The 21878-nt window shown below is 47.6% G+C and overlaps 1 protein-coding gene across 4 annotated transcripts in view; it reads right to left on the reverse strand.

Annotated features, from left to right (window-relative positions):
* Positions 1-7961: 7961 nt before the first annotated feature.
* LOC307200895 (paired box protein Pax-6-like) overlaps positions 7962-21878 on the reverse strand; it is a 50480-nt gene continuing 36563 nt past the window's right edge. The window contains exons 4-9 of one of the 4 annotated variants that reach the window (XM_079949943.1): positions 20222-20380; positions 16049-16131; positions 15791-15950; positions 15532-15629; positions 13337-13478; positions 7962-8162 (exon numbers count right to left, since the gene is read on the reverse strand). In XM_079949943.1, the coding sequence (XP_079806069.1) occupies positions 8029-8162; positions 13337-13478; positions 15532-15629; positions 15791-15950; positions 16049-16131; positions 20222-20380 (776 nt within the window). In that variant the 3' untranslated portion in view covers positions 7962-8028. Of the gene's footprint in view, positions 8289-9253; positions 9363-12448; positions 12861-13336; positions 13479-15531; positions 15630-15790; positions 15951-16048; positions 16132-20221; positions 20381-21878 lie in introns of those variants that run through there. The other 3 variants (XM_079949942.1, XM_079949944.1, XM_079949945.1) reach the window with 3 other exon arrangements.

A 21878-nucleotide genomic window follows, 5' to 3' on the forward strand; every position in this document is an offset into this window, starting at 1 on the left:
AAGATGTGTTAGTTTAAACCAGGCTTCTCCAACTTCCAAGAGCCTGTGATCTGTTGTTGTTTAGTCATGTCCAAATCTTCATGACCCCATGGACCAGAGCACGCCAGGCACTCCTCTCTTCCACTGCCTCCCACAGTTTGGTCAAACTCATGCTGGTAGCTTCGAGAACACTGTCCAACCATCTCGTCCTCTGTTGTCCCCTTCTCCTTGTGCCCTCAATCTTTCCCAACATCAGAGTCTTTTCCAGGGAGTCTTCTCTTCTCATGAGGTGGCCAAAGTATTGGAGCCTCAGCTTCACAATCTGTCCTTCCAGTGAGCACTCAGGGCTGATTTCCTTAAGAATGGAGAGGTTGGCTCTTCTTGCAGTCCATGGGACTCTCAAGAGTCTCCTCCAGCACCATAATTCAAAAGCATCAATTCTTTGGTGATCAGCCTTCTTTATGGTCCAGCTCTCACTTCCATACATCACTACTGGGAAAACCATAGCTTTAACTATACGGACCTTTGTTGGCAAGGTTATGTCTCTGCTTTTTAAGATGCTGGACTGTGATCTACTCCCACTGTAATAAAAAAAAAAAACTGGTGGTAATCTACCCACTGGATTGACCAAAGTTGTTGAGCTTTTTCTGGGAAATCTAAGTTGTAAGTTGTTGAGCCTTTTTGGGGTGGGTGGGAGGGGTCCCGCAATCTGCCGAAGGCATCCGGCGATCTACCAGTAGATTGCGATCTACCTGTTGGCCATCCCTGGTTTAAACAATTTAATTGAACTTAAAACACTCAAGATTGGTTTCAAGCTACCTATAGGCACACAGCAAAGAATGTGTTGTCTTCACCCTGGAGTAGCGGGGGCCATATATCTCAGTGGCAGAGCATGTGATTTGCATGGAGAATGTCCCGGGTTCAAATCCCTGGCCTCTCCAGGGAGGGTTAGCAGTGACCCCTGCCTGAAACCATGGAAAGACGCTGCCTATCGAGAATGCTGATCTGAATGGACCAATGCTGTGACTCTGATTGAGGTTTCTTCTTGCTTGCTAACAGCTGATGCGATGGGGCCTGGGATCTACAGCCCAGTGCTAGAGCGGGTCTCAGAAGATCCCAGGTGAAAGCGTCCCTTCTGAAATCATGGGAGATCCACTGTATGTAATCACAACCACTTCTGGTAGCAAATTGCATCGTTTTTAATCTGTGCGCTGCTGTGTGCTTTGTCTTGGGAACCCCTGGGTGTCTTCTAATGAAGAGTCATATCCCAGAGCACATTAAAACACATAGCTCCCCCCCCCAAGCATCCTGGGAACTGTAGTTTGTTAAGGGTATAGGGAATTGTGGTCCTGTGAAGGGTAATCCACAGCTCCCATGATTCTTTGCAGGAGCTGGGTGCTTTAAACTTAGGACATGGGTGTGACCAGAGATAAAAAAAACTTCCATCCATTTTCTCTACACCGTTAATTATTTTACACACTTACGCATGATTTTATGCACCTCTAGCTTATCGTCAATTTTAATTATTTCTGAAGGTTTTTAATTGTTGTTGGAAACTTGTTTTATTATTTTGTAATTCGCCTTGAGGTCTTGCCCCCCCTTCAATCAAGCAGTATATAAATTTTATAGGGTGGGGCATGGGTAGGCAACCTAAGGCGCGGGGGCAAGATGCGGCCCAATCGTCTTCTAAATCCGGACTGCAGATGGTCCGGGAATCAGCGTGTTTTTACGTGAGTAGAATGTGTCCTTTTATTTAAAATGCATCTTTGGGTTATTTGTGGGGCCTGCCTGGTGTTTTTACATGAGTAGAATGTGTGCTTTTATTTAAAATGCATCTCTGGGTTATTTGTGGGGCATAGAAATTCATATTTTTTTTCCAAAACATAGTCCGGCCCACCACATGGTCTGAGGGATGGTGGACCGCCCCCCTGCTGGAAAAGGTTGCTGACCCCTGAGGTGGTGATTCCTTCCCTGCTTATTTTGATATATTTTTTCTAAATTCGAACGCCCTAGTCCTCTGCTCCAATTCTCAAGAGAGTGCTCACAGAGGGCACATTCCTCCCACAACCCTTTGCAGCATCTCCCAAGTTGGCGGTACCTTTTGGGAACCGGTGCCCAGTCCCCGCTTCAACGGCACCTTGGCGCATACTCAAAAACACATGCACAAAGTGGTCCCCCACCCTTGGCCAACTGTCTCCAACCACTTCCTGCTTGCAGGTGCTCCAATCTCAGGAGGGTGTGGTGTGTTTTGTGGTTCTCACATCTTGCTGTTGGGAGGACGGGGTGGGGTGGGGGGGTCGGCGAATAAACAGGAACTAAGAATAGACCCAGCCATGAGAAGAAAGACATCGCAAACAGTACCAAATTACCTTCCGAAGAAAATAGGACCTGACATTACTCTGAGCACAGACTGAGAGCCCAGGATTTGGAATTGCCGATGTCATTGCCAGTTTCCCAGTTCCCCCTTCCACCTTTTTAAGGAATAGCGGCATTTCTGACTGGGCATCTTGCGACTTGTATTAAATAAGCTTTGTCCTGGGTTGAAATTCAGCAGGTACAGTTTTCCCTCCAGCATGGAGCAGGGATGGGAACAGCTTCACTTACTGAACTTCTGATTGTTGTGTGACTGCTGAAGCCTAATAGATTACATCCTTATTGAACAAAAAGAATGGGGATTGGATGGGAGGAGATGTTCCCCTCCTTTCATCCCACTCCTTCCTGCATAACATCTTATACAGATTCCCTTGCTTGCCTCATGGTCTGCATCACAATGTTGTCATTTTTGTAAACCGCTTTGGGGTTCTTTATTTGTATGTAGCATACAAATCTTGTGAAATGAATGAATGATGCAATTTTCCCCATTCCCCTGGAAGCAGCAGGTATGCTGCGATTTAAGACAACTCAGAAACTTCCAACTTCTTCAGTTGTTTACTGCTCTTCGCAGAGTTACTCTTCCCAGCAACCTTTAACAAACAGTGCCCAGAATTCTTTGACTGGGGCGTGAATGTACTTCAAACATGCTTTAAAGATAGCGCATGTCAGCTGTGTTAAAAATAATTGCTACGAATCTTGCAAACTGTCTGATTAATTGGGGCACCCTTTTTCAAAGTTGCCCAAAACATTTTAAAATTTATTACTGTAGCTGATCATTGCCAAAAAAAGTCCCCTTAAAGTTATCACCTATTTTGTCAAGGCTTATTTAATTGAGGTCATGTCACAGCCTACGACTGATTACCCGAGGGCACAAAAATGGTGTATTTCTAAGATGGCTCTTCTGACCTAATGGCTGTTGCCATTAGCTTGGCTGTTGCCAAGCACAGAGCGTTTGAAAAACAAAGAAATGTTTCTATAAAAAACGTTTTTCTCACTTGAAAATTTAACCAGCTAACTAGTCTAGTAACTTCTTAATCAACTGAAACTCACACGACTCCCTGAGAAAGATGTCTTTAATCAAGCAACTGTCCTAGAAAGTGTGTGACACCCACCCCCAAACTCTTTTGCAATATTCTCAAGATGAAGGCTCGCAATAATACCTATAGGTTTTGTGTACCAGCTGCTGTTCCAAGTAAATTACTCCTTACACCCATTTAGCATCAAAACTTTAGTGTCCAAAATCAAAGCAGCAATTGAGGTTGGCGCCAGGGATAGGCATTACTGAGCAGCAGCAAAGGCATATACAGCTGCAAGTGGCCAACCCCTGGAACTTCCGGTCCTGCTGCTTCTCTTCTGTGTTGTCACTTCCTGCCTACCTGCCCTCTCTAATCATGCACTGACAAGAATGAGATGGATGGGCATCATCTACTTGCCTTGGGTGGTTCCATGGCCCAGATATTGAGGTAGAGGTAGAGAGCAGCAGGGTTGGGCATGAATATGAGATGAGGGCCCACTGAGGGCATCGTGCCCAATGGCTGCCCCAAAGCTTGGAGCTGGCACTGGTACCAATGGGGTGTTATGGATATCTCTTCTGACATTGAAGCTCTTGCTTGTGTCTTCACAGTGAGCTAAATAGGCAGTTGTGTTACTGTAGAGTTGCGATTGTCACCTCTGTGAAGCCTAGAAACAAACACCGCTGCAGCCAGGGTACAAACTGAAATTTGCACGCTTCAGGTTACATACGCTTCAGGTTACAGACTCCGCTAACCCAGAAATAGTGCTTCAGGTTAAGAACCTTGCTTCAGGATGAGAACAGAAATCGTGCTGCAGTGGCGCGGCAGCAGCAGGAGGCCCCATTAGCTAAAGTGGTGCTTCAGGTTGAGAACAATTTCAGGTTAAGAACGGACCTCCAGAACGAATTAAGTACTTAACCCGAGGTACCACTGTATTTGCTTTTCCTAATTCAGTCAAAGCTTCTCTGGGTTGCATCCAATGCTAGTTGTTTTCAGAGCAGACCTGTTGAAATTAATGGACACAACTGACTTAGGCCTATCAATTTCAGTAACGGGACAACTGAGTTGGTTACAACCCAACGAATTGGAAAAAATCTGGATTCTTCAATTGCACAGCTTCCTGAGAATGCTGAATAAAAGAATAAAAAATAAATCAAAGGAAGTATTTGTCTCAAAATTGGAAGTCTTTAAAATTTATCTGAAAAATAGTAATGACAGCATGAAGTCTGTAGCAGCATTTGAAAAACTTCAGTAGTTTTAAGTGATGGAAAACCTAGGATAGAATAAATAATATCAAAACCAAAACATGTTATAATATGGCAGTGAATAATTGATGAGAAATAGAAGTAAAGAGTAGATGGGAAGTCAGTTATATATAAAAAAGTCATTTTTATGTTAAATGTATTGTGAGAACTATTTAATGTATTATTATTGTTGTTTTTCTTTTCTTTTCCCCCCTTTTTAGTTGCTAGGAGGTGATGGATATTTCTTTCCTTCTATATCTTCTATATTTCTTTTTTGTGTGTGATATTATATATATATATATATATATATATATATATATATATATATATATATATATATAATGCCTTCAACCTATCAAAGTCTACATGTGGTCCAGAGCCATGAGACACACAGCCCTCGCTGTTTAGCACCCCAAAACCACATGCACAGTTGCTTTTCCTTCTCATGCGCTCAAGGAAAAAACACCACCCCAAAAAGTGGGGGGAGTCAAGGGCAGGATGCTTGCTGAGCAAAGTATAGGACAAACAGAAAACACCCTTGAAATAGCTATAAATGTGTTGATGCACAAGAAGGCATCAGAAAGAGAACAACAGCAAACTGTAATAACGGCATGTAACGGACAGAGTTTTCAAAGTTCACACATGATATCCAAAGCTATAATCCAACCATATCCATCTCAAGAGCTTTTGAGTTTTGCTTTGTTTTAATAAAACTTAAAACTTGTGTTTGTTAAATTTTGCTGCCTCCCTTGTTTTATCTGGAATGATCTGCCAATGTGAGTTCTCGCCATTTCTCATTCCCCACCCCCCCAATCTGAAATTCAGTTCTCCACATTTTGGCAACAATATGCAATTTGTGGTGTTTTTTTTTAAAAAAATGCTCATGAAAATTATTCAGTATTATTTCTCCTAATAAATACATTTTTTGTATGCAGTTGTGACAAGTGTGCACATTTTTGTGAGCAGTTTCTCTTAATAGGATGTGTTAATGCACAATTTCCCCTTATACATACATTTTGTAAATTCTGGTTGGAAAACTGCCACACAAAATTCGGATAGGTGCGAATTTGGAAGGATAGGTGTGTTTTGGTTCTTATATTGTTTCGATAAGTGCAGATTTGATCGATTCTGCTTCAAATGCAAACTGAATCAAATTTCTCCTGCATCCTTATTTTGATCATCAGTACCTTGGTATTGGGACGCAGGTGGCGCTGTGGGTTAAACCACAGAGCCTAGGACTTGCTGATCAGAAGGTCGGCGGTTCGAATCCCCGCAACGGGGTGAGCTCCCGTTGCTCAGTCCCTGCTCCTGCCAACCTAGCAGTTCGAAAGCACATCAAAGTGCAAGTAGATAAATAGGTACCACTCCGGCGGGAAGGTAAACGGCGTTTCCGTGCACTGCTGTGGTTCGCCAGAAGCGGCTTAGTCATGCTGGCCACATGACCCGGAAGCTGTACACCGGCTCCCTCGGCCAATAAAGTGAGATGAGCGCCGCAACCCTAGAGTCGGCCACAACTGGACCTAACGGTACCCCTACCTTTGTATCAGAGATGGGAACCTTCTGCCCTCCAAACGTTGCTGTACTACACACCCATAACCTTCGGTCATGCTGGCTGGGGCTGATATTAGTTGGAATCCTGAAACATCTGGAGAGTCAAAGTTTCTTCTCACTCCTATTTACACTCAGGGTGCCTACAAACTCTCACTATTTCACAGGAGGGATTCAGAGCACAGAAATTTAAGCTTTGCACAAATTAAAGAGGAATAAAGTGCAACAAACCTTTTTTTTTTTTAAGGAACTCTTTGCAGATGAGAAACTGTGGAACGAACGAAACAATTAGTGGGAAGATGTGTAAATATCCTGTAAGCAAATGAGGCTGAATGCTTATTGTCATAGAACTGCCCCATAAACAAACAAGAGAGAAGGCTCAATAAAGACCAGGACAGTCAAACCTCCAACTAAGTCCTGTGCAAATAAATCGGAATGACTGCAGAATAAACTTCTGAAGGAGCTCACAACTGTTTCCAATATTGTTTGGCGTGCTTCTCCCAAATGAATGACCCAGCAGCCATGGGTGTAGCTAGGATTTTTGGGGTGGGGAGGCCATTTGTTATGGGGGGCAGAACCTCAGTTAGCTATGTATTTTTATTTATTGGCGGGTCCCTCACCGTGAGAAGTGAAGTTACAGGGAACCAGGCCGAGGGCCTTCTCGGTAGTGGCACCCACCCTATGGAACGCCCTCCTGTCAGATGTCAAGGAAATAAACAACAATCTGACTTTTAGAAGGCATCTGAAGGCAGCCCTGTTTAGGGAAGTTTTTAATGTTTGATGTTTTATCGTGTTTTTAATATTCTGTTGGGAGCCGCCCAAAGTAGCTGGGGAAACCAAGCCAGATGGGCGGGATATATATATTGCCTATGCCCATGCCAGCAGCCACAACTGTCCCAGCAAGTTCAATTTTCTTTAAAAAAACAGGTGCCAAAACCCCACGAGCATCTCCCTTGTTCTCTTATACTGTGGTACCTCGGGTTATAGACGCTTCAGGTTACAGGCTCCGCTAACCCAGAAATAGTACCTCGGGTTAAGAACTTTGCTTCAGGATGAGAACAAAAATCGTGCGGCAGCGGCAGGGGGAGGCCCCATTAGCTAAAGTGGTACCTCGGGTTAAGAACAGTTTCAGGTTAAGAATGGACCTCCAGAACAAATTAAGTTCTTAACCCGATGTACCACTGTAATGGCAATGGTGCCCCCCTGACAGGTGCCGGAACTGAGTTCTTGTTGAGTTCCAGCTTGTTCCAGACCTCACATCTATAGGTTGACCACCTTCTCCTCCCGGGGGGGTCTAGACTCTGCCACTGTGCCACACCGGCCACAACTGAGATAGCACAGCGGAACCACACAGACTCACACGCAGCGTTATTTACACGGGTCCTTTATTAACACACGTGAAAACAGTTTGCGCCTACGGGTGGTAGCGTGCATGTGTGGGTGGTCAGAGGGCCATTTTGTGCAGGTCAGAGAGAGGGGGGGTCCCTAGCCCTTCGGGATCTGTGTGAAAATGCAGCTAAGTGAAATCCATGCGGGGAGCGGGGAGAGGAGAAGAGGGGAACGGAGAAGGCGAGGCAGAGTGAATGAAGAGACAGGTGGGGAGCGGTTTATAGGACCAGCTTGCAAAGGGGAAGAGCGACTGAACTCTGCGCACCCAGGAAGTAACGCTACAGCAACGATCCCCAATCTGCAGGGGGGGACCCCCAAGGCCTCGTACAAAGGCCATCTATGCTTGGCAGGGGGTTGGACTCGATGGCCCTTGTGGTCTCTTCCAACTCTATGATTCTATGATTCTATGATCCCATAAAACTCTTCAAGGGGGCAGAAAATGGGAAGGGTCAGTGCTTGGCACCAACTGACAAGGGTCAGATTTAAGAAACTTCCATCGGGTGGTACATCACGGTGACCACAAAGTCTGTTGGCGATAGTGGGCATTGCTGAGCAGTTAAGCTGCTCCCTGTGCTTTTTCCAGCCGCCGTGGGTGGAGACTGTCCGTTGGCAAGTCCTATCCAACCGAGAGAGAGAGAGAGACAGAGAGCGATGCAGAAGAGCTGTAAAGAGCTGTCTGATCTTCGGCTGGCAGAGCGGCCCAGGAGACACGAGTGGATTTGGAGGTCTAGAACTGATGTTGCTGTGAGTCTAGCAATATATTTTGTCAGAAGTTGCCCAGAGTGGCTGGGGCAACGCAGTCAGATGGGCGGCATATCAGTAATAAGATGATGATGGTGATTCTTCCAAATCACCAGTTTTATTCCGCCCACCCTCCACCCCTTGCAACAGCTTGAAAGGGGACTAGTGTGTAATTTTCCCCATGTGATCCTTCGCTGGCACTCAATTAGACAATTATTTTCACAGGATTCCAATGCGGCCGTTGCCAAGTTTCTTCTCCCGGCACTTGCCCCGATGTTTGCTTTAGATTTCAAGGTTTGTCCGGCCTTTTCAAGGTTCAATCTTTCCTCCAGCTCCCCAAAGGGTCATCGGCTCTCTCCCCGGTCTGCCCCAAATCCTCTGTGCTGAATCCCCAAAGTTTCCTCTGTCTTCCTGCCATACTTTCGGCAGTTCCCCTTTCCCCGCTCCCCTAGCTCTTAGTGCCATCTAAAGGGCAAGGTGGGAGGTGGAGAGGGAAGAGAGGGAAGGAGAAAGTCCCGAGACGGAATGTGGATTGGGAAGAAAGAGACAAGATGACCAAAGGACGGTCCCCACTCCCCCGATGGCGCACGCATGATGCGCACACCGAGGGAAAGAGGAGGCCTGCCACCAAACACACAGACGTGGTTGCCTAACATAGATACACAAAGTTGAGGAAGGCCCTCTCCAATGCTCCTTCCCCCAGATATTGCCATTCCCCTCCCCGCTGCGGAAGGAAAGTCCCTGTACGTTTAAAGCACATTATGTCCCCCAAAGAATCCTGGGAATCATAGTTTGTTAAGGGCGCAGTGAACTGTAGCTCCAGCAGGGATGAACTAACACTTCCCAAGATTCTCTGGGGGAAGCCATGCGCTTTAAATGTGTGGCGTGTAAAGCAGCCGATTCATCTCCCACTTTCCTTCCGCCTTCCGTTTCCACCCCCGCCCCGTCCCCCCCCCCGCCCCCGTCCCCAGCCTGTTCCACTTCTTTCCTCACTGTAACCTTGGCCAATACTGGGCAAGGTCAGGGTCCCCACCAGGGACTTGGACAGGAACAGACACTCCTGGAGAGATTAACCCTAGAGAGAGAGAGACAGAGAGAGAGAGAAGAGGAAAATAGTCAGGAAATAGAAGGAATCCCCTCAAATGTTATAGGCTGCAAAGCCCAGTCTTTTCAGTTCAGCAAATAAATGTACAGTGGCATCTCGGGTTACATACGCTTCAGGTTACAGACTCCGCTAACCCAGAAATAGTGCTTCAGATTAAGAACTTTGCTTCAGGATGAGAACAGAAATCTTGCTCTGGTGGTGCAGCAGCAGCAGCAGGCCCCATTAGCTAAAGTGGTGCTTCAGGTTAAGAACAGTTTCAGGTTAAGAACGGATCTCCAGAAGGAATTAAGTACTTAACCCAAGGTATCACTGTATAAATATTGGGTTGCAGCACTAAGTAGCTTGTTTCATCGGTGCAAAGCGGTTGCACAACCAAATTCTCATACCCCACAAGTGTCCCGGGACATCACACACACACCCCTCACAAAAGCATGGCAACCATTTGGGGTGCCACGATTTTGCACCCTTTTTTCAGGGCATGGCTAGAAAAAAGTGCTTTCTTTGGTCTCCCGTGATCTCCCACAGGTCACATGACTCCCGTGGGAGCACGGCCAGGAAGCCTTGTGTCCCAGTTTTGAGACTCAACATGTTGGAGGGTATGAACACTGTCTACTCTACTCCCTGCTGCATGCCTGCCCCAATCTGTTCCAGGGGCTCCCCCAACCTTCCGCAGCAAATTTGGGATTTGCCCAAGCATCCTTTCGTCCTTGCACGGATGAAGTAAATGTGTTGGGTACCACCCTTCATGAACCAACTGTGCCAAACTGAGAAACTAAATATGTTGGGGTCAGTGGCCTATTGTATTCAAAGCATTTAGGATTTGAGGAGCAAACCAAGTTTTTGCCCTAGTGAACTACCCTGACTGCAGGGCAGGCAATGCAAGAATTAATATTCTGACAAAGGTTAAGGAAGGACAAGTCCCTAGCAGAGGTTTTTGAGGCCCTGAAAGATACGTTGCGACCTGCTCCTTTGGTTTCAACAACTGCCTTGTTAACGGCAATTTGTGAAAGGAAGGGCAGGTCCGTATACTACCCGCTGCTGTCTAAATCAAGACAGCCAGGAAGGAGGGGAAATGTCCCCTCCCAACAGCTCAATACTTCCACACAAACGCCTGCCTCCTGCTCTGAGAATCCAGAGGTTATAGACAGATATGGCTTCACTATGTGGAAGAGGGTTTTCTGCTGCACAGTCTAGGTCAGGGGTCAGCAAACTTTTTCAGCAGGGGGCCAGTCCACTGTCCCTCAGACCTTGTGGGGGGCCGGACTATATTTTGAAAAAAGAAAAAAATGAAATCCTATGCCCCACAAATAACCCAGAGATGCATTTTAAATAAAAGGACACATTCTACTCTTGTAAAAACACACTGATTCCTGGACCATCCATGGGCTGGATTTAGAAGGCGATTGGGCCAGATCCGGCTTCCGGGCCTTGGTTTGCCTACCCATCGTCTAGGTCAGGGGTCAGCAAACCTTTTCAGCAGGGGGCCAGTCCACTGTCCCTCAGACCTTTTAGGGGGGCGGACTATATTTTTTTTTGGGGGGGGGGGAAATGAACAAATTCCTATGCCCCACAAATAACCCAGATATGCATTTTAAAATAAAATAACACAATTCTACTCATTTAAAAACACGCTGATCCCCGGACCGTCCGCAGGCCGGATTTAGAAGGTGATTGGGCCAGATCCGGCCCCCGGGCCTTAATTTGCCTACCCATGGTCTAGGTACTCCTGAAATATCTAGCTTTCTTTCTTTCCCCCCAAAGCTTATGTGTACACCTGATTTGCAGAGTGGTCCTATTAAGACCCACTGTGCTCAATGGAACTTGATCTCAGGTAAATGTGCACAAGAATACAGCTGTTAATTGTTTACACCCTGACCTGTGCAAAAAAATAAAATAAATGGGGGGTGTCTCAAGACACATCAGCAGCTACTGGAAGGAAAAAGCAAGAACTTTAAAAAATATAAAGGTCCACTCTTTGCTTTTTAACAGGCAAGAGTTCTGGGGGACGTGGGTGCTTCTAAACACGGGTGGCTCTAAGGTTAGATTAGAATCTAATCTTAGTAGAGTCTAATAAAGGCATTTAATATTGCAGTTCTTGTTTTTTGACAGTCATAGTTCACATGGTATGCATACACACCATACCTTTAAAGCACATAGCTTCCCCACAAAGAATCCTGGGAACTGTAGCTTATCCTTCGCAACACTGCAATTCCTAGCACCTACCCCCAAAAAACTATAGTTCCCAGAATTATCCGCAGGGTGCCATGTGCTTTCAAAGTACAGTGCATATGCAGGTTATGTTACATTACCCCAGTTCTTATGTCTGTCCTCTCTGTGTCACTCAGGTTTGATCGAGATTTCCCTATCCTTATGAAATTAAAATAAAAACTTATCCTATCTTGCCTGCAGACTATTGGGCAAGAAAGACAAGGAAGATATGACCTGCGTATTGAGTAAGGTAAAGGTAAAGGGACCCCTGACCATTAGGTCCAGTCGTGGCCAACTTTGGATTTGCGGCGCTCATCTTGGTTTATTGGCCGAGGTAGCCGGTATACAGCTTCCAGGTCATGTGGCCAGCATGACTAAGCCGCTTCTGGCAAACTAGAACAGCGCATGGAAACGCTGTTTACCTTCCCACCAGAGTGGTATCTATTTATCTACTTGCACTTTGTGCTTTCAAACTGCTAGGTTGGCAGGAGCAGGGACCGAGCAACAGGAGCTCACCCCATCGCGGGGATTCGAACTGCCGACCTTCTGATCGGCAAGTCCTAGGCTCTGTGGTTTAACCCACAGTGCCACCCGCATCCCAACTTGCATATTGAGTACACTTCTGCAAATAATATATTGTGCTTGCATTAGAGGCAGACAATAGAGTCCTGTGGCATAAGTGTCCAGACACTACAGCATGCTTCTTGTGCATGAGAAGCTTCCATTCCAGGGCTTATTTGCAGCTGTGCAAGCAGCAAGGCATGCTTGTCAGAGCTAAGGGAAACTGCAGGGACACAGCTGGAGCCAGAGGGAGAGGGGAAGGGGAAGCCCACTCGCTGGCAAAGCTCCTTCACCCACTAGGAATGGCAAAATCAAGGTTGATGCCCACAGAGCTCAAATGGCAGAGAGCAAAAGCACTGATGCAGTTCTATTCTGAAGCTGTAGCTTAGTGACAACGACTCTGACCCGAAATCCTGGAGCACTGCTGCCAGTGAATGTATCGGCCACATACTGTGTTAGGTGGACCAATCATGGTCTGAATGAGTATAATTTCTTATGCTCCTGTGCAGTAGGACAGGGCTGGACAGCCACACCCCAAATCCCAAAACTGGAGTGGATTATGTCCGACCATTTGAAAGAAAGAAAAAAGTCACTTCCAGCTTTCACCCAGTTGCCTGGCTTTGGGGAGCCTTTTGCAGAATTCAAAATTTCATGTTCAGTATCTTTTCCTTCTTGGGGCTGACTATTGGCTTGTGGTCTCTATAAAGGAAGAGTCTAAGTCAGAGTGCGGTAGCTGAAATTATGCTAGGCGTATGTGCACACCAGCCTTGACAAGTGAAAAACACACTGTGTTTGTTTTAGCAGAAGCTGACAACACGTGTTTTTAACTAGCGCTCCAACATCACAAGAACTGGAAAGTTGTTTTATTTACACTTTATGCAGAAGGTGGGATTTCTAAAAATGTATACCAGAAGCCACATTATGCATTTCACAATATAATCACTGCCCAGGAAGGATTCCAGCATTCCTTGCGCTTCTTCCTACATGGTTTTATATGGTTGGCTTTTTTGGGGGGGTGTTACTTCCCATGGCTGTTAAGCAACTGTGGCTGACCAGTGCCCCATCTCCTCTTCCCCACCAGTTGCTGCAAACCCTGCTTTATCCCAGATCCCTGGTGTCAGGCTCCCATCCCTTCCCTCGCTCCACACCGGCCATTCCCCCAGCCCTTCTGTTACCAGTAGAGGCCCCGTTGCTGGAGCTCAGGTTATGAGAGGAGAGCTGGGAGGGCGTGTATGAATCATAGCTTCGCACGGACGAGCCGCCGGGGAGCATGCAGGAGTAAGACGACGTCTGGCTGGCCACGGGGGGCACGGCCTGCTGTTGGGGGCAGACAAGATGCGACAGAGGAAAGGAGGTTAGCAGTAGCAAAGGATCCCAATCAGCCTTCCTGCTTGCCTGGCCCCGAACATGTGTCTTTAAGGCAGGTGTCTTCAGCACCAGGGAGTGGCACCTCAGGCCACGCCCCTCTCCCCAGGCCACACCTCCTCTCCCCAGGCCACACCCCTCGCTGGTCCTGCTTCACATCCCAGGTGTCTTTGCCTGGCTAGGACATGGAATCTTGAACTCCGATAATGCCTCTTCCTCGTCTGGATGGAAGACCTCTGAAGATGGTTCAGAAACTTCAGCTGGTGCAGAATTCAGCAGCCAGGTTGCTCACCAGAGTGAGACGGTTTGAGCATATTACACCGATCCTGGTCCAACTGTACTGGCCACCAATTAGTTTCCAGGCCCTATTCAAAGTGCTGGTTTTGACCTGTAAAGCCTTAAACGGCTCAGGACCGAAATGCCTCAAGGACCACCTCTTTCCATATGAATCTACCCAGACCCTGAGATCATCTTCTGAGGCCCTCCGTCATGTGTCTCCTCCTCAAGAGGTCTGGAGGGCGGCAACACGAGAACGGGGCCTTCTCTGCAGTGGCTCCCCGTCTGTGGAATGCTCTCCCCAGGGAAGTTCGCCTGGCACCTTCATTATACACCTTTAGGTGCCAGGCAAAAATGTTCCTTTTTAACCAGGCCTTTGGTTGATCCAATTTTACATCCTATGCCCTTTTAAAATGTTTTTTTTTGGGGGGGGGCTATTGGGTTGTTGTTTTTATTTTTATTAGGTATTTTGTCGTTTTATATCTTGATTTTATTCTGTGAACCGCCCTGAGACCCCCAGGTATAGGGTGGTATATAAACTCAGTAAATAATAATAATAATAAATAATAAACTAGCCCAGTGTTTCCCTAAGTGGGCAGGACGAGGGCACTGGAATGATCCAGGGGGCCGGTAGTAGCCTCAGGAGCAATTGCGTAGCATTGGTTACCTCATTACAAGGAGTGAGGTTACAGGGAACCAGACAGAGGGCCTTCTCAGTAGTGGCGCCCGCCCTGTGGAATGCCCTTCCTTCAGATGTGAAGGAAATAAGCAGCTATCTTATCTTTAAAAGACATCTGAAGGCAGCCCTGTTTAGGGAATTTTTTAATATTTAATGCTGTATTGGTTTTAACACTCGATTGGGAGCCGCCCAGAGTGGCTGGGGAAACTCAGCCAGATGGGCAGGGAATAAATAATAAATTCTTATTCTTATTGGATAAAAATAAGGGGGCAGTGGAAGCATTAAGAAAGAAAAGAAGAAAAGAAAATTAGGAAAAACAATTCGTACATTTTTCATCTGTTGTGTAATGACAATTAACTGCCAGGTGAGGCGCTGTTGCGGGATGGCAAAAAAATGCCTCCCCTGGATCCTGCAGTTGTGCTGGAGGCGAGGGGCTTTCCTGGGATTGGGTGGGCCCTTTTCGGCTTCATCCAGGCCTAGGTAGCGGACCGCCACTTGCCTGCCTATTTGTCCAATGGCAGGCAGGCTGCATCTTCAAGGTGTCTGGTTTACAATATCCCCCTTTGTTACGTCCCAGGACGTAGGACGTAGAAATACAGATACATAAAAGAATGCACATTTGTCACTGCATCTTTCTGTTTGTTCGCTTAAAGAAGGTAGATTTCTAGGGGGATGGGGTAGGCCAAATAAGTTTGGGAACCTCTGAACTTTCACCTCTAGCAGAACAACCTCTAAGAATAGGAAAGATTCTCATCTGTTGCCCCGCCCACTTTTTGCATTTGGCCCCACCCACCCCAGCATGTGGCCCTCAGAAGCTTGCCCAGAAGGGAATGCATAGCTGTCAACTTTCAGAATTGAAAATAAGGGATCAGCAGCCTCACCTATCCCGGGGACAGTCTACAGGATATCTAACAATCCGGGATAGCAGCGGGAAGCAATGAGAAACGGCGCTGGAATAAGGGAATTTCCCGCAAAAAAAGGGAAGGTTGATATGGGAATGTGCTATGGGAATGTGGCCTTTGGTCTGAGAAGGGGTTCTGAGAAGCTTACCTGGATAGGGAGGCTGTTGGCCATAGAGAAGGTGGGCAAGGGTGGAAGGGCGCCATAGTTGTTGCTGAGGGCGCTTTCCGTACGGCCCAACATGGTGCCTGTAACAGAGAGAGAAGTCATGTGGTTGTCGATGGTGGATAGTCCTTCTTACTGGGAGCCAGGGCCATGTTCAATAGGGCCTCACTGAGACAGACAGGGATGGGATAGTCAAGAAAGAATGGGGAAATGGGAACGAGTCAACTGGGTCCACGGCCCTCACCTGACCCCGTCGGCTGGGGGAGGGACTGGTAGACAGTGCTGCCCGCGGAGCCAAAACTGCTGTTTATGCTCAGGTGCCCCCCGGTGCCCCCCGCCTGGCGCCTCTGGTTCCTCAGCTTCTCCTCCCGGCGCCACTTAGCTCGGCGGTTGGAGAACCAGACCTGGATGGGGGGGAAGAACAGTGGAATGGAATCAACGGGGAATGAGAAGGAAGCGTAGGTTGGCCTGTCCCACAGCCGAGTGGATCCCCTTGCCATACCTGGATCCGGGCCTCCGGGAGGTCGATCTTTGCTGCCAGGCGTTCACGGGCAAAGACGTCGGGGTAGTGAGTGCGCTCAAATTCTGAGGAAGATGGGAGGGCGAAGGAGTCAGAGTTTTGGAGACATGTTCCCCTTGTTTCCCCATCATTTATAGCCCCTGGAGAAGTAGAACCTACTCCCATGTTCTTATACCCTATTATAGCATGCCTTAAGGGGCATAGGAGGGACACAGGTGGCGCTGTGGGTTAAACCATAGAGCCTAGGACTTGCCAATCAGAAGGTCGGCGGTTTGAATCCCCGCGACGGGGTGAGCTCCCGTTGCTTGGTCTTGCTGCTGCCAACCTAGCAGTTTGAAAGCAGGTCAAAGTGCAAGTAGATAAATAGGTACCACTCCGGCGGGAAGGTAAATGGCATTTCCGTGTGCTGCTCTGGTTCGCCAGAAGCGGCTTAGTCATGCTGGCCACATGACCCGGAAGCTGTACACCGGCTCCCTCGGCCAGTAAAGCGAGATGAGTGCCGCAACCCCAGAGTGGGTCACAACTGGACCTAATGGTCAGGGGCCCCTTTACCTTTAAGGGGCATAGAACTGCCATATAACTTTGTCAGTGCTCAAATTCCTTATCACGCCAGCAAAGTATATCTGAATCAATCTGCAAAACTGTACCACGGGCTCAGGACTATTTCTTAGCTGAACACAACAAGTAGGGTATGTATTGGAAGGGTGGCAGCGTAGAACCATCTCCATCCTGCCCACTAGTGGAGCACAGAGATATTGCATTCTCCAGGTAGCTCACATCTGCTGTTTCACTTCCGCAGAGATGCTCTCAATCTTCTGCTGGGGTTTAACACCCCTGCAGATGTTATCCACTGTGTCACCAACTGTCATGCCCACAGGGTCTAACTTCCCCTCTTCAGGGGATGAGACCTTGGGCTTTGAGGAATTGCCCATGGCACTAGCCATGATTAGGCCTGCTTGGACCAGTTCAGGAGGAAGCCACTCTGCCAAGCAGCATCGCTTCTCTGACTCCGAGGACTCTGGTCCAGGAGCTCTGCAAGAACCAACATTCCCTGTGCCATAGAAATCTACAGCTGCCGAAGCAGGCAAGGCCCCTTTGATCAGAGGCAGGGGGTGTCCACTGACTCCCCACTCCCACAGCTGCTTCTTCCTTCTTGTCTTCTTTTATGGCGTCCTGGAACTATGTTACACAAAAAGACTAGCACCTACTACTGCCTCTCCCGGTATGTCCCATGGAGGACCTTACAGTCTTCAAACAAAAACATCTTGAAGATCCTGGGCCACAGGAATGTTAGGCTGGCCTCAACCAGAGCCAGGGCTTTTTTGGCTGTGGCCCCAATCTGGTGGAACACTCTGTCACAAGAGACTAGGGCCCTGCGGGACTTGACATCTTTCCGCAGGGCCTGCAAGACAGAGCTGTTCCACCAGGCCTTTGGCCAGGGCACAGTCTGACCCCCTCCTTTGGCAATCCTCACAGACCAATGGTTGCCATTAATTTGATTTTGAATTGATTTTAGAATGCTGTGTTACTTTTATTGTTGTTAGCTGCTCTGAGCCCAGCTTCGGCTGGGGAGGGCGGGATATAAATAATTTATTATTATTATTGATGTCAGGGAACTGCCATCAGTGCCGGAGGGAGAGAGCAAAATCCAGAGGGATTCCAGAGAGCGTCCAGGGATTGAGAGAGGCAGCCCATCTTCTGGGGAAGAGAACCAGCGTAGCACCAGTGGAGAAGGGGGGCAGATGGGGGAATCGGCGAGGCTGTCCCATGACTCCTTGCCGGGGACCAGTGGGGAGAGTAGGGGTCCTCCGCTGCCCACACCCTCCTTGCGCAGAAGGCTTCCGCGCAGGGAGAGTAGGAGGAGACTAGGCGTCAAAGAGCTTCTTTGCTGGAAGAAGTTTAAGAAACGCCCACTGACGGATTCTGCCAGCGATTGAGACAGCCACGGGTGAGTGGCTGTCCGGACAGAAAAGGTTCACTCAGGCAATACAGCCAGGTGTTTGCACCGGCTTACGCACGAACAACCCCTAGAACCATCACAATTATTATTTTTATTTTATTTTATTTTATTTTATTTTATTTTATTTTATTTTTATATTATTATTATTATTATTATTATTATTATTATTATTATTATTAGCAGAAGCAGGCAGCATGGGCTACAGATTCTCTGCTTCCAATACAGGAGGGCCTGGCAGGCAAAGGCAACTTTCTCTAGACCAATCTGTCCAGCCCTTGACCACACCCCTCCACAGCCCCCCTGCTCCCCTCAGGCCCTCCTCCACACCTTCCTTCAGTGTTTTTGCCCGGCTTGATGTGTCCTTAAACTCTGCTCCTGCCTCTTGTTCACCCAGATGGAGAGTAAGAGAGAGGGGGATGTGTGGAAACTAGCCTATGGTACAAGATTCATATCCATAGCTCTGCCCACTGGCCCCGTCCACCATGCTCGGGTTGGCCAGAAAGGAATGCAGCCTTCAGGGTGAAAATGGTCCCCTATCCCTGCAGACCAGCTTATTGCTTAAAAGTGGCATGGCTTGCAATGCAAGGTCAAGAAAGCAAGCTGTGCATCAAGGCTGCGGTACCACTCTGGCACACCAGATGGCCACACATCTTCTCTTTGCTCCCATCTTGATATAACAAGACTGCAGCAACTGATTAAAAAAAATTATTACATTGTCAGCAAAGTGCCTCTGAACATACGCAGAGTTACCGTTTCTCGTGAGAGGAGCTTGGTTTTTCGGAAAACAAAATATCAATATAAATCACACAGTCTAGTTGTTAAGAAGTTTAAGGATATCCACTGTGTGAGATTTAGTGCGAACCATACTGAGCGAAACTGCGTCTTCCCACAAAAATTTCTTCTGCTGCTACTGACAGCGCCAGCGGAGTTTTAAAAGCTGCACTTGTGGCAGCACTGGTGCCTTATCTGCAACTCCTGTTTGAATGGGATGTTCTTAAAGGTAATGGTACCCCTGACCATTAGGTCCAGTCGTGGCCGACTCTGGGGTTGCGGCACTCATCTCACTTTACTGGCCGAGGGAGCCGGCGTACAGCTTCCGGGTCATGTGGCCAGCATGACTAAGCCGCTTCTGGCGAACCAGAACAGCGCACGGAAATGCCGTTTACCTTCCCTCCGGAGCAGTACCTATTTATCTACTTGCACTTTGACGTGCTTTTGAACTGCTAGGTTGGCAGGAGCTCACCCCGTTGCGGGGATTCGAACCGCCAACCTTCTGATCGGCAAGTCCTAGGCTCTGTGGTTTAACCTACAGCACCACCCGCGTCCCAGGATGCAGCAAAAAGACCTTGGTTTTCCCCCTCCATCTTCTTCACCTGCTGCCATCTAACAAGTCAGCATAGGTAACAGAAGGAAGAGACTACAGGAGTCAACCCTGTTTAGCATCATGATGACACACACCCCATTTGGAGGGAACTGCAACTTGAGAAGAATTGAGAGGCTATACCCATGGAAGGCTAGCATGGGTCTTGGGGTCTCCCACATCAATAAAACACACACGCACAATCTCTTCCTAATTCGCTTCCTAATTCACATGTACACTGTGCAGGCTATCCAAGTAGGAAATCAAATATGGATGGAATAAGAAGATTTCCAGCCATAACCTGCCTGATAAGGATGGCAGCCCCTCAGCTGAGATGCACCTCAGGGTGAAGGTAAGCGGACTCAAGTCTTGGACTCCAAGCCTAACCGGCTGGATGGCTCTCTGGATAGCTCAGTTGGGGGGCTGGCAATGCCAAGGTTGCAGGTTTGATCCCTGTACGGGACAGCTGCATATTTCTGCGTTGCAGGGGGTTGGACTACAATTAGCTATGAATTGTAAGGTGGCAACGGCACATATGTGCAGATAGAAAGCGGCACTACCCCCCTCTGCACACCGTTTATCAGAGGCAATTGCCATGTGTTCAATGTGGAATGGATGAGTCTGCATTGTTTACCTTTAAGAAATGCTCTCTCAGTTGCACCTCAGTTAATGAACACACACGATGTGCACACACATCTGCTAACAGTGCAAACAGCAGGCGCCGTTTTTCTTTCCCTCGCTCAAAATGCTCCAGTTCGGGCTGCTAACCAGAAAGATGAAATTCTAGCCAGCTGGCAACCTCACCTGATGTCAGCCACCTTCGTCCCTTCCTCACCTTTCTCCAGCGCCTCTATCTGCTCCTGGGTGAAAGATGTCCGGTTCCTTTGCAATTTGCGCTTCAGCTGCAAACGGATTTGGGACTCATCTAGGTCTTGGGTGCTTGCACCTTGCGGGTGCTCAGGGTCCAAGCCACTCTCCAGCTGTTGGCAACTATCTGGTGGTTGGATTGCAGAACGGAGATACTGTATGAAGAAAGGAAGGCAAACACCCCCACCCCCATCCACCCCCCTTACATCATCTTCATTTATTAATCATGATTCCTATTGCATGTTAAATGTGCAAGGTGGTTGTAATTGTTATTGAGAATGAACTAGTATGGTAGGCTAGGACTGGGGAGATCCAGGTTCAAATCCTGGTCAGCTATAGTATTATTATTATTATTATTATTATTATTATTATTATTATTATTATTATACCATCTTGTATTGTTGTTGTTGCTGTTGCTGCTGTTAGATTATCATCATCATGATCATCATGATCATCATACCATCCTTCATCCGCAGATCTCAGGCCAGTTCATAACATAAGATTACAATATACAGTGTGGTACCTTGGTTCTCGAACGTCTCCCTTGACAAACATTTTGGAACCCAAACGCCAAAAACCTGGAAGTAAATGCTTCCGTTTTCAAACGCGCCTCGGAAGTCAAACGGCTTCCGCTGTGTGTTTTTCAGTTTTCTCAATTGAATCTGCTGGCAGCCCTTTGTGCCTCAGTTTTCAAACGTTTCAGAACTCGAACGGTCTTCCGGAACAGATTATGTTCGAGGACCGAGGTACCACCGTATATATATAAAAAATACATAATAAAAATAAGAACAAAAGCAAACCAGTAATTCCCCTCCTCAAGCACATTTAAAAGGACATTTCTTGCCAAAGGCCTGGTTGAAGATGAATGTTTTCACCCGGCATCTAAAGGTGTATATCTCACCCCTTCTTTAAGGTGCTCAAGTCAGTAGTGCGCATGGTCCCACCTCCCCCTATGTTATCTTCACAACAACTCTGTGAGGGAGGCTAGGCTGAGAGACAGTGCCCGGCCCAAGGTTGCCCAGTGAGCACTGTGCACTGATTTGAAGCCAAGGATCCACAGCCCTAGCCACACGCTCAAAGTACTAAAGCGTGCCAGTTCTCTCAGCACATCAGTGACTCGCTGCAAATCTGAACCCAGGACTTCTGAGGAAGGGCTACAGTTCATTGGCACAGCGTCTCATTTGCATACAGAAGATTCCGGGTTCAACCCCCTGCATCTTCAGTTAGGCCTAAGAGAAGCCTGTCTGAAACCCTGGACAGTCATGAATTTGTCCGATCCTCTTTTAAAGCCATTCAGGCTGTCACAGGCATTTCACACGAGCCAATCCCAGAGTTAAACTGTGCACTGTGTGTCTCCCCACCACATCCCACAAATACCTTACTTTACCCCAGTTCCTACCCACCCTCCCCAACGAAAACAAATTTCCTGTGTCAGGTGGGGAAATACTGTAGCCTATCCAAATAACATTAGGCAGACTCGCCAAAGTCAGACCAGAATCGAACCTGCATAATTTTTATTCCAGCCTCGGAAGGGGAGATTTTAGGGGCAGATTTTTGAACCTGAGGAAACCCCTGATTGCCTCTGCAAAAACTGGCACAGTTGGGCAGTTGCCCCAATAGGTGCT

The sequence above is a fragment of the Podarcis cretensis genome (assembly GCF_951804945.1).
Source record: "Podarcis cretensis genome assembly, chromosome: 13".
Classification (NCBI taxonomy): domain Eukaryota; kingdom Metazoa; phylum Chordata; class Lepidosauria; order Squamata; family Lacertidae; genus Podarcis; species Podarcis cretensis.